The sequence below is a fragment of the Hyalella azteca genome, unplaced genomic scaffold (genome assembly GCF_000764305.2).
Source record: "Hyalella azteca isolate HAZT.00-mixed unplaced genomic scaffold, Hazt_2.0.2 contig13285, whole genome shotgun sequence".
Classification (NCBI taxonomy): Eukaryota; Metazoa; Arthropoda; class Malacostraca; order Amphipoda; family Hyalellidae; genus Hyalella; species Hyalella azteca.
In genome coordinates, this window is record NW_025943213.1 from 1 (window position 1) to 13,058 (window position 13,058).

At 38.6% G+C, this 13,058-nt stretch overlaps 1 protein-coding gene across 1 annotated transcript; it reads right to left on the minus strand.

The window, feature by feature from the left end:
* Positions 1-4,868: 4,868 nt before the first annotated feature.
* On the minus strand, positions 4,869-10,786 carry LOC125178853. Its single transcript, XM_047883581.1, has 5 exons — positions 10,648-10,786; positions 9,215-9,325; positions 8,408-8,563; positions 6,093-6,361; positions 4,869-4,925 (listed from the first exon to the last, which is right to left on the minus strand). Exons 1-5 carry the CDS (start codon positions 10,784-10,786, stop codon positions 4,869-4,871), a joined length of 732 nt encoding a protein of 243 aa, XP_047739537.1.
* Between the last annotated feature and the right edge of the window lie 2,272 nt (positions 10,787-13,058).

Below are 13,058 nucleotides of genomic sequence, written 5' to 3' on the forward strand. Positions count from 1 at the left end.
AATTAAAGTTGTACAAATTGATACCAGCACAATATCCAGGTAACCTGAACGCTGGTGTCACCTGCTCTCTGCTAACTAGAAATGCCTAGAAACTATGTATTTAACGAACAGCGGAAGTGACTTGTGGATTTCTACCTCGCTTCTAGCGAGATTTAGTACTACGCCAAGACTGGGTATAATTGTTTTTCAGTATTATTTATATAAGTGATTGTTATTTTCATATGCTTTGGTCCTAAACCGTTTTACATCACTGGATCAGCAGGGTAACCCTTTGCGTTAAGGGGATTCCTATACTATGTACAATTTGCCCAAATAGAGGAAAAACATCCGAATTAGAACGTATGAGGCCCTAAAATAATCACCATAGCGGTAGTCTAGCGCATCGCATAAACTACGCTTACAGTTGTATGCACACACCTACACTTACTCCCTACAATAAACGAAGATAAACAACTGTAAAGACGCTCACATTCACTCCCTCATGTGGATGGATATTAGCACACCTTTACTCACGCAGGCTCAGAGTTCCCGGCCTTTATTTTCCCTAAACTTAATCATATCCGTCGAAATTCCACAAATATGAACTTTCACGTTGAGCTCCCAACTTTTTTACGACCCATACGCACACAATGTTGAGATGCATGCAAGGCCTGCTAAGAGCCACGGTGTGAAAGTTAAGACGCTTATACACGGGACTAGTATTAGCTCCGAGTATTCGGTGAGTACTCGCACCGAATACCTGGAGCGAATACTATCCCCAAATACTATATAGTATACCGAATACTATATACTATATTTATCCACAGCAAGTTACGAGATTTTTTTTTCGAAATATAGATGAACGTAGAGATGATGAATGTATGTATGGTATTTGATTGTGGAATTAGAAATAGTTAACTCATGCAGCTAAAACTTTAACATATTTATTTATTTCATGATTACCTCAATCGCTGACATTTCGACTTTGAAGCAAATTCTCTGCTTCACAAATCAAATCCTAATTCTACGTTCATCTATAATTCCAATCAAATTTGTAATGTGTAACATGATTTTATGTGATACTGGTCAAGCGAGCTACGAATTTCGCAGCTTATTTATAAGCAGTGAATGTCAGACTCATCAACATTAATGTTACAGCTCATTAATACAAGTATCTCAGGAACTCACTAAAAGGCACAGTTGCAGGGGGTGCGTAGGATATACTGGAATTTGCCACGTAAATGACTTTCTCACCACCAAGACAGGAGCAGAGCTTACTGTTGAATTCGTAAGCCGTGCAGGTTCCATTGAACGCGAAGGCAGTCATGTCTGGATATATTAAATTCATTTTATTAATTAAATATTAATTCATTTTAATGTGATTCGAAGTAAATGTGGTTAATATTATTGTGATTAATATATTTCGAGCAAATTTTTTTCCGCAGGAGCCTTAAAACTGAAAAAAGATTGTACAATCACTAAACTCTTAATTGCTTAGTATACAAGTGAACTTATGCTTGTTGATGGATTACTTTGTAAGCTGAATATTCAATTAATAAAATAATTAGCTAGTCACAGGGGAAAATAGAAATCAGATCTTAATTTTATTATGCCTCACTTTAACGCAACCAATACTCAACATAGATTTCGTATTGTTTGGAAGTATGGCATAAAGTTTCCCCAATTGAAGACAACTTTGACACGATCATTTATAAAAACATAATAATAAATTTGCTAAACAATTGAGAGGTCTTGACACAGTTCTAACATAAAGATATAAAGTTTATTTACACATTAAGATACATTGACAAATAATATAGGAAATTTTTTAAGATATAAAGCTGATTAAATTATGACAGGGCCCTAAATTTGGGGCAATCAGGCCCTAGCTGATCGTATAATTCATAAATAACATTTAGTTTCATCAAAGTCGACTGATAATCACGAGCGTTTACAAAAAGTTTCCCAATTAGGCTTGATTCACACCATACTGCCGGGCCCTCGCCAGTCTCGGTCCAGTCCAATATTCTTTAATACATTTAAGGAAGCATGCACGCCAGCCGTGCCAAGCACTTGTCATGCCAATCACGGTCCAGGAGCGATCAAGGCAAAAGATATTTTGACCGGGATGTGACTGGCATGGTAAGAAAAGAACTGAAACGATGAAAATAATACGAAAGGGACTGAAGTGAGGACTATGAAAGGGGCTGAAGTGAGGACTATGAAAGGGACTGAAGTGAGGACTATGAAAGGGGCTGAAGTGAGGACTATGAAAGGGACTGAAGTAAGGACTATGAAAGGGACTGAAGTAAGGACTATGAAAGGGACTGAAGTAAGGACTATGAAAGGGACTGAAGTAAGGACTATGAAAGGGACTGAAGTATGGACTACGAAAGGGACTGAAGTATGGACTACGAAAGGGGCTGAATTAAGTAAGGACTACGAAATGGGCCGAAGTAAGGACTACGAAAGGGACTGAAGTAAGGACTACGAAAGGGACTGAAGTAAGGACTACGAAAGGGACTGAAGTACGGACTATGAAAGGGACTGAAGTAAGGACTATGAAAGGGACTGAAGTTAGAACTACGGAAGGGACTGAAGTAAGGACTACGAAAGGGGCTGAAGTAAGGACTACGAAAGGGGCTGAAGTAAGCACTACGAAAGGGACTGAAGTGAGGACTACGAAAAGGACTGAAGTGAGGACTACGAAAGGGACTGAAGTAAGGACTATGAAAGGGACTGAAGTGAGGACTACGAAAGGGACTTGTTCCGAGCGAGCCGTTCATGTCGTACGCTCTTTCGGGCAGTTATCTCGTATGGAGTAAAGAAGATGGACGGGGGTCTCCACTTTCCTCGTAAACGTGTAAGCTGAAAACAAATTACCTATGAGACACTAACACAGCACAACTATGGAAATTACCTATGAAACACTAATACAAAACATTTATACACAAGAACCAGAAACAACGTTAACACGCTTTTACAATAAACACAATTATGGAGTTGAAATATATTTAGTTACTATAGGTTACTTTGACTTACATAGTTCGTATAGGAGTACCGCGTAGTAAGTACCAAGTCACAAGGATGAATAACGTATGGCCTAACAGGTTCAACATCAGATTGCGTTGGCTACTTATTCTTTGTATGAACAGAGACAGAGAGACGGGCGTATGAACGACGCCACAGGACTGAAGTAAGGACTATGAAAGGGACTGAAGTGAAGACTACGAAAGGGACTGAAGTAAGGACTATGAGAGGGACTGAAGTGAGGACGACCCGTGACCGGACTGAACATGCAAGTGCACCTGGCTAGGTACGGACCAAGACTGGCATATGCCTGGCACCTGTCAGGCAGGAAGGTGAGAATCAAGCCTAAATAAGCCCGGAAGTCAAAACTCGAAACCGCGTCGTCGTATCGGTGATACCGTTGGCCGCCGCCTTCGGCCTGGTCAAGCTTGCCCGTATCCTAGATAAGTTCATTCTGAATGCTGCTACCAATATTTTGTTCAATAGAACTAAACATTTATCATTCGGTATCGTTTGCGATAACATTTAATATTATCCAAGTAGTGAAATCGCAACAACAAAGCAAACGTTAATCAGAAGTGTTCATCGGATGTAGCGTGTTATTGTCCGATAAAATGAAAATGCTTCCACCGTGATGGAAGTAAAAGTAGGATTCTAACTTGCCAAAGCAGACATTCTCGCGCACTGCAGCACATCCGAAGCTGTGATGTTCTTGGACGCAGTCGTTGCGAAGGCCAAATCGTTCGCCGTGATCGGAAGGCGTCGGTACGTCTGAGGAAGGACACACGTTAGCGTCGGTACGTCTGAGGAAGGACACACGTTGGCGTCGGTACGTCTGAAGGAAGGACAACAGCTAAAGTAACAGCACTCGTGCGTGGCATCACCACTTCACACAGCTAAAGTAACAGCACTGGTGCGTGGCATCACCACTTCACACAGCTAAAGTAACAGCACTCGTGCGTGGCATCACCACTTCACACAGCTAAAGTAACAGCACTCGTGCTTGGTATTACTACTAACAGCTTATTTTAAAGGGATCATGAAAGTAAAAAAGAAGGAAATGACTATCAGAAAAATTCCAGAAAAAAATGAAACAAAATGGGAAATTTATAGAAATATTCACGATTCGTAAAGACCATATTTAGCGATTATCCTAAGAATATTTCAAATTTTTTATGATTTTGCGGAGTTGTTCAATTTTGCCCCCCACCTTATTGTTTCAAAATATAATCAAGCTAAAAAGAAATCAGAAAAATTTACCGGTTGATCGCCAGACCAGGTCTTTACAAATCGGATGGTGTATCTCTCAATGCTGTAGCTTAAAAATCGTATGAAAAGATAGATTTTTAAGATGGAATTTCCAAGATCCAAAATACTAAATTTCTGCTCATTGCAGTTACGTGTTTTATCCACGGCGTTGCACTGGATTCCGGCAAACATTGCTGTGGGTTCTTGGACCTTTAAAACGAACCAAAAAAGCGGAATAGTCTAAATTTTCGATTTTTGACGTACAAGCTCCCCTTAAACTACGATGAACGTTAAAGCCCTAAAAATCCTTTAAACCGTTATAAACTTGATTTCACGCACATGGATGTTCACACAAAAACGCTACAAAATTCCAGATTTCCCGCACTCCTATGAATATCAATGCGCAGTGAAAGCTTACTAGGAGTGCCGGTAATATTAAGATCAATTTGACAATCAGGATGAGGCGATCCGAATATCATTGCAAATTTATAACTTTTGGGATTCACGAAACTTCCAGAGGAATTGGCCAATCTACAGCAATGCTACTTATTCCAGCTCATAGAAGGAAAACATGCATTGAGGAACGCACAGAACGCGCAAAGATTTGCGGGTTAAGGAGCCTTCAGGGTGCTAAGCACACGTATTAGTCGCTCCTGCTGCACCACATGCTGCATATATATGTTATAAAAGTAACTCAAAGAATGTCTGTTGCAGACAATTGCTGCCTCCAGACCTTGCCTACAGACTAGAGTTACGAACAGCTCAACATCGCCTTCAACCAGACTTTTTATGCAACCCAAAGCTGCCTTCAACCGATAAACGTGAAAAAAATGCTTTGCGCTGTAAAACGCATGCCAAGGTTTTGCCAATGTCGCACTGTGTCAAAATCGGAAGCAAAGCCCAATAGCAAAGCGCTGCTCGAGATTATTATCAGTCATTACCAGAGACAGCGCAAAACCCCGATTCTCTTAACTAATCACAACTGAGAATCAAAATGTCGTCAGTAGGAAATTCTAATTCTCTCACACATGCTTAGATGCCTCCCATCAAAGAAAAAGCAGTTAGTCACTAGGCTGCCAGTCTCATCACGTATGAGACTAGGCGGTAGACACGTAGACACTAGGCTGCCAGTCTCATCACGTATGAGACTAGGCGGTAGACACGTAGACATTAGGCTGCCAGTCTCATCACTTATGAGACTAGGCGGTAGACAAGTAGACACTAGACTGTCATTTACTCATAGCAAAGGAGAAACCCGCTTTGAACGTCTTCGCCGCTGCAGTGCCTCGGAGAGTGAAAGTTACAGAATTGACGTTAACCATGGTCTGAAAATTAAATCCATATTAGGAGGTAATTTTAACACTGACCCTCAGAATAATTTCAAATGTTCTAGTGACTTATTTTCTCAATACTGACAATGTGAAGACATTTTTTTTCAATTTAATTCTCTTAAACATTGAATGAGATTTGATTTCGAACGGTAATGCAAGATGAATAAGATAGGAGTCAGCAGGTGACAAGGAGCAGGTTATTAGACAAAACAAGTTGTATAAACTAATGCAGCCCTGCAATAGAGTGCAAGGGGCAGGGAATAAGGAGAATTACTTTTCGAATGCGAAGATCGAATAGATAACATATTTTTAAAATGTTAGCAATTTCGTTTGAAATTATATGAGTGATTGTTTAGCTGGGACCAATGTTGAGTAATTACACAGAAAGATCATGGTTAAATGTGATGGTAAATAACGTGCACATAAATCTTCGCTGAAAATCTGAGCAAATAGATTCTTCGAATAATTAAATTCCTGTAATATGAGGCGTTTCCTTTCACTGACCCATGGATAGATGCACAAATCAACTTTTTCTGAAGTGCCGGACCTAATTGGTTCAACGCCCAGGGTGTAGCCGTCGCAGGACCCGTCAGTGCCAGAAAAATAACCATAATAACTAAGGTACATTGTTCCAGTTGTCGTGAATGTGACGTTGCAGTTGTTGGTCGGGCCGTCGGGGAAGGCCTTGCATCCAAACCCGGGATGTGAGTACACCGAAAATGTATCTCCCTTTTTTTGAAACGAGAGTTGGATGGTTTTGCCGCATTCGTTTACTGCAAATAGAAATTAATATAACAATCTCCCTGCGACTGAAAAATTATCAGCGAAGTAGGGGGTCGACGGCACAGGGTAAGGGATAGAAATAGTTTATCATTGATGATGAGGTAGTAATATGTGTTTAGAATCATGTTCTTATTAGAAATTTCGTATGGTCATTTTGGCTTAGAGTTCAACGAAAATGAAGCGCGGAAGGCAAAGGTAAAATAATTATTTTTGTCGCGGAAAGCCTGAGCGGAGTAAAGCTTTGGAACTTAGATTTCAAGACTTAAGCTCAAATTTGAGTTGAAGCAGTGAAGCAGATGAAGCCAAGAATTGAAGTGTTGACGTTCATGAGTGTTTATTCCGTTGAATAGTCTGTAACACGTTGACTATTTACTTCGATAATGAGAATAAAATATTGCAATAAGATGTTTTCATTCGATTCATCAGTAACCCTAAGCATTTAAGGCTTTTAGGCATGTTGGGGATTTCCTCGGGGCTCCCCAAAACACGATAAATTCAAGTTTATTCTCAACTCCGACGTAATCTAAGATACACAAACCGCGTATCACCGCAGCACATACGTTGCAGACGTGCTCGCTTGGATAATAATAACAACGGGGGAAATTCCTCCACATCCTATCTAAACGCGTCGCAAGTCTGAGCAATTAATGCTCGACTTTATAAAATAGATGATGAGGCTCAATTACCGTAAATGAATTCTTGATATGCCATACATCTTTCACGACTTTGCATGACGTATTATGTTGACTAAGACATTATTATGTATGTTATATTAAGTAATCATTCAGACTCCATTGAAAATTTTCATTACATAAGTTATGGTGACATTTGCTGAGAACACAGGTCTGCAAATAAAAACTTTTAAAAATTATTTTGATTTTGTTGAAGCTGATTTCAAAAATGATATTGGTTTTTGTCCTATAAGTAAGACTAAATATATTCGAAATGTAAAGATTTCGGATTAGTTTTAATTATTTAGCATGAAGGGAAAGCAAAACACACAAATATATTTAGCTAAAATATGGATAGTAGTGATACATCCATCTTGCAAAGTTATTATAAGTCTTTATAGAAAGGTTTTCTTTTACCATCTACACTATTTATGATGTTTTTTGGCAGTGCTCATTTGAATTTTCAAATTTTAACATACAACAGCCGTCTGTCATCATGACATTCCATTAACCTTGGTATCAGCGCTTCATTTCTCAAGTATTTTGATGGAATCATTCTCGTTGTTCCTCACTTACAGCTCCAAGATTTTCTGGAAAGTAGTCCGCATGTGAGAGAAGCAAATGGACTCAGGACTCATTGTAGCTCAACATTTTGTAGTTTTGTAACAATTCAGCAACCAGGACATGGATTTTTGTGTCCAAGGAAGCCCATTACAACTATTTTACATGAATTCCAGGTGTTCTTTTCTTCCATTTCTATTCTCTGACGGAAGTTTTCATCTTTTATAACTTTTCTTATGAATGGCCAAACGAAGACTCTCTCGCAGCTTAGCATTGGATAGACCAGGAAATTTTTCACGAAGTTACTTGAAAGACTTTCCTTTTTGCTTAATGTTTTCACACACTCTTTCACAAGCCAACTTCACATGAAGTGGAAGAGGTAAGATCTGCTTAGAATCGACTAAACTTTTTCTTTGAACATTTTCAAGTTTGGGAAAAAGAGCTTTTCTAATTGGCCACGTCCGCCTGACATAGTTTGTCCTTTTGCCACGGCTATCCCATTCACATAGTGCAAAATAGCAAAATACTGTTAAACCCGCTAATTAAACGTGCGATTTTTTTCTCTGCAATTAATACTCTCAATTGTTAAGTAAATCTTTAAGATCTTATGATGGCGATGAACTTTCTTGAAGTTTATCCTACCAGCTCTTCCAAAAGGCTAACATTTCCGAAGTTTAGCTGAACTCCATGGGATTTTTGAATTACATATCATTATAATTTTCGCAGTAATTATAACTTGTTAGCATACATGCTGGTTATTGGTTCTCTTCTTTACGCAAAACAATCATGTACCCTGGTGCTCACGTATGTAATAAGGTGGCCAAGTTGTGTTGACGAGGACGGGCATCCCGCATGGGGTGTCGGTGACGCAGGAAGCCACGTCCAAATAGGCTGAATTAAGAGCATTGTAATTGCCATCTTCTCGTGGGAAGGCATAATAGTACTGGTGTACACTGATCACTGGAAAAAAAGAATGTATTATTAGTAACAAATTATTATGTACTATACCAACAACGTGCAATTTTATCGAGTTTTTTAAAGTTTGAATTAACTTGCGTTTGAAAATCGTATGAGGAAAACTAATAATCCACTTTTTAATAACTTTGAAAATTTCGTGCACCAAGATAATCAGCGCCACTCATAAGGCGGCAACAGACAACTTGAAGAAGATGAAGAAATCAAATCAAAGTCTATTGTGTTGGCCATATTTAGGCTAGCAGCTCCCAACAGCAAATCATTTACATAATGCCTATGTTAAATTAATATTCACATTCTCAACAGTTCCCATGCCAAAATTTCCACTTGGCACGAGTGTGCATCAGCTCCATTTCATCGTGATTATGGGAATGACAGGCGTAAGAGCAAAATAATTGGTCACGTTTCAAACAAACTCAGCGGAAGTTGTCAACAGGACAAGGAGACATTCTTACTCCATGCCTGCCGCGGCGGTGAGCGGTGCTCGGTTCAATCGCTACTTCAAATTTTCAATAGGTCAAAGAAACTAAAACTATACAAGATCAATTGTTGTTAAAGCGGTTTTGAAAGAAGGTAAAATGGTTCCTTTTATTTTGAAGCGCGTAATAAATAAGTCAGACATTTTGGACAACTTACCAACGTCATATGGATACAATAATTGAGAAAAGACATCCGTGAAGAAATTCACAAGCTGGTACTGCTTTAATTCAATATTTTCGACAGTGGTGTTGATGTGAGGAGCGGTGCCTGTTGAGATATACATACATGTGTAAACGGCGATTTACTGTTAAGGGTAGACAACATGTTAAATAGAAGTGTCTCTTTTAATAACGGTGAATAACAATTAACTATCCAAGGTAAGTGGATATTAGGTCTGAGGTTAGCATAAGAAATGAACGCCATAATTAAAGTTGTACAAATTGATACCAGCACAATATCCAGGTAACCTGAACGCTGGTGTCACCTGCTCTCTGCTAACTAGAAATGCCTAGAAACTATGTATTTAACGAACAGCGGAAGTGACTTGTGGATTTCTACCTCGCTTCTAGCGAGATTTAGTACTACGCCAAGACTGGGTATAATTGTTTTTCAGTATTATTTATATAAGTGATTGTTATTTTCATATGCTTTGGTCCTAAACCGTTTTACATCACTGGATCAGCAGGGTAACCCTTTGCGTTAAGGGGATTCCTATACTATGTACAATTTGCCCAAATAGAGGAAGAACATCCGAATTAGAACGTATGAGGCCCTTAAATAATCACCATAGCGGTAGTCTAGCGCATCGCATAAACTACGCTTACAGTTGTATGCACACACCTACACTTACTCCCTACAATAAACGAAGATAAACAACTGTAAAGACGCTCACATTCACTCCCTCATGTGGATGGATATTAGCACACCTTTACTCACGCAGGCTCAGAGTTCCCGGCCTTTATTTTCCCTAACTTAATCATATCCATCGAAATTCCACAAATATGAACTTTCACGTTGAGCTCCCAACTTTTTTACGACCCATACGCACACAATGTTGAGATGCATGCAAGGCCTGCTAAGAGCCACGGTGTGAAAGTTAAGACGCTTATACACGGGACTAGTATTAGCTCCGAGTATTCGGTGAGTACTCGCACCGAATACCTGGAGCGAATACTATCCCCAAATACTATATAGTATACCGAATACTATATACTATATTTATCCACAGCAAGTTACGAGATTTTTTTTTCGAAATATAGATGAACGTAGAGATGATGAATGTATGTATGGTATTTGATTGTGGAATTAGAAATAGTTAACTCATGCAGCTAAAACTTTAACATATTTATTTATTTCATGATTACCTCAATCGCTGACATTTCGACTTTGAAGCAAATTCTCTGCTTCACAAATCAAATCCTAATTCTACGTTCATCTATAATTCCAATCAAATTTGTAATGTGTAACATGATTTTATGTGATACTGGTCAAGCGAGCTACGAATTTCGCAGCTTATTTATAAGCAGTGAATGTCAGACTCATCAACATTAATGTTACAGCTCATTAATACAAGTATCTCAGGAACTCACTAAAAGGCACAGTTGCAGGGGGTGCGTAGGATATACTGGAATTTGCCACGTAAATGACTTTCTCACCACCAAGACAGGAGCAGAGCTTACTGTTGAATTCGTAAGCCGTGCAGGTTCCATTGAACGCGAAGGCAGTCATGTCTGGATATATTAAATTCATTTTATTAATAGTGAGCAGTTAACTCACTCAGGGGGCAGGTGAGCAGTTAACTCACTCAGGGGGCAGGTGAGCAGTTAACTCACTCAGGGGGCAGGTGAGCAGTTAGCTCACTCAGGGGGCAGGTGAGCAGTTAGCTCACTCAGGGGGCAGGTGAGCAGTTAACTCACTCAGAGGGCAGGTGAGCAGCGAGCTCACTCAGTTACTCAGTGGCATGTTGGCAGCATAAGTATTGTGGGACAGTAGGCAAGAGGGGTAACCTCCGTACCCGGACGTCATCAAAATTAAGACAGAGTACGAAGAGTATTTTCTAATACAAAGCATATCTCATTGCACCTGATCACCAATGGAAAGGTAATACCGGAGAGGCACTAAAATTAGGAGAAAAATTTCACTATTATTAAAATGTCGGTGATTAGGAATGTCTTCAACCTTTCCCTTGGGGAACTGTAACCTGAGAGCGCTTTGTCAATTGCAACCGGCAAAAATTACTAAATCTCCAAACGAAGGTTTTAATTTCATAGGGAAACTACTTTTATCTGGAATCTCAACTCACATGTTTAGCCATTGGTCAATAAAGGATTTTTATAATAAAATATTTTTCTCATGTGATGCATGAATTTGTATCTTTATTATGAATAATCTCAATTACGGCTTTCGATCCGCGTATTTTAATTCATGTACATTTTTAAACAGAAGCTTAATTTGAACGCAGCCTGTAGCCACAATCCACTTGAAATTGTGAATACATGTTTTTTGCCCGTGCTTATTTTTCTGCCATGTCTTAATTTGTATATTATGTTGCACTTCTGTTTTTGTGAATTTCGACTGCCCTGACAGCTGATTTTATAAGCATTTTAGATTTTTTGATCTGACGATGGAGCTGAAGGAAACGTTTTCTTTGAAGATATGAATTTATGTGGATTTTATTTTTATTCTAAATTTCTAGTGAATTTGCGAGGTAAGCCATTGAGTGACAATGATTTCGGTAAATTACCATAACATACAATACACCATACCTGCTACCCAAAACTTGTTCTGATATAAAAAAAAACTCCCATCGTGTATGTTCGAGACTGGGATGCTAGCGTTGATTTATTACTTGTCACAGAGCCTGCACGAAGTTACCCGGAATTTTTGGCACAGAAATTTACTCCCGTGAAAGATAAGGACTTCGCGAAAATGGTAAACTAGAAATTAACAACTGATCAGATATCGCTGATGAACGAATAAGTCGCCGGCAGCTCGATGGATGACTCCAAAAATGTTAAGTAATTTCAATTCATTTGCAGTACGAAAATAACTGAGGATATTGATGGAAAAAGTTCGAACATGGCTTCTTAATTATGTTCGTAAACGCATAATTGCCATAGAATATTGAAATAATTGGACAAAATGTTTTTATTTAGGCAAATTTTATTAAAGAATGATTTTATTTATTAATTTTTTGTTTTATTTTTTCGATGCGTCAAATAATGTTCTTAGCTGGCGCAGGCAAATCGAAATGCTGGTTCCCTCGAGACAGTTTTACATGCTATGCTGTTTTAAATTTTAACTATTCTTCGTCAAGTTAACGAAGGTTATGCAAGCGCTACGTTTAACATTCTGTAATTCCTAATATAAAATAAAAAGTATTGTGGATGCACTATAGTTGCCTCTGATGCAATATACTATTTTTTGCCTCTTGACTGCTTCACTTCTAGGCAGTCAGTGCGAAACAAATTTCCTAAATATTCTTCTCGTCTATTCTAAAAATTAAAGAACCCATGAGATATTTTTAATCGCCATTTTGAAACACGCATTGATGCTTTGAGCATTCCAACTCGGCCAAACAAAATGTTAAACCCACTAGGGCAGAGTAGGGAACGGTGTGACATGGGACACAGTGGGACACGCCAGTTATTTTATATACTAAAAATGATATCGAACAACAGTTTGAGGTAGCTATAGCACTCAAGTTATTGCATTAATTGATGTGGTAGAGAGACGCGTTGCCCTGCCCTTCATTCCTCAGTGAGCAACATTTTGTTCTATGTAAGGTAGAAGTGAGCCAACTTAATATTTTGCTGTCCATATAAATGTAATAAGATTGCCCATTTTGCGAAATAAAGCTTTCCTATGTGTTTAATAGCTGTGTTTAAGAGTTTTAAATGTTTTTAAAAATTCAATATTTGAATGTGTTTAAGAATTCAATATTGAATGTGTTTAAGAACTAAATAAGCATTAACAATTCATGCAATTACAACGGTGACAA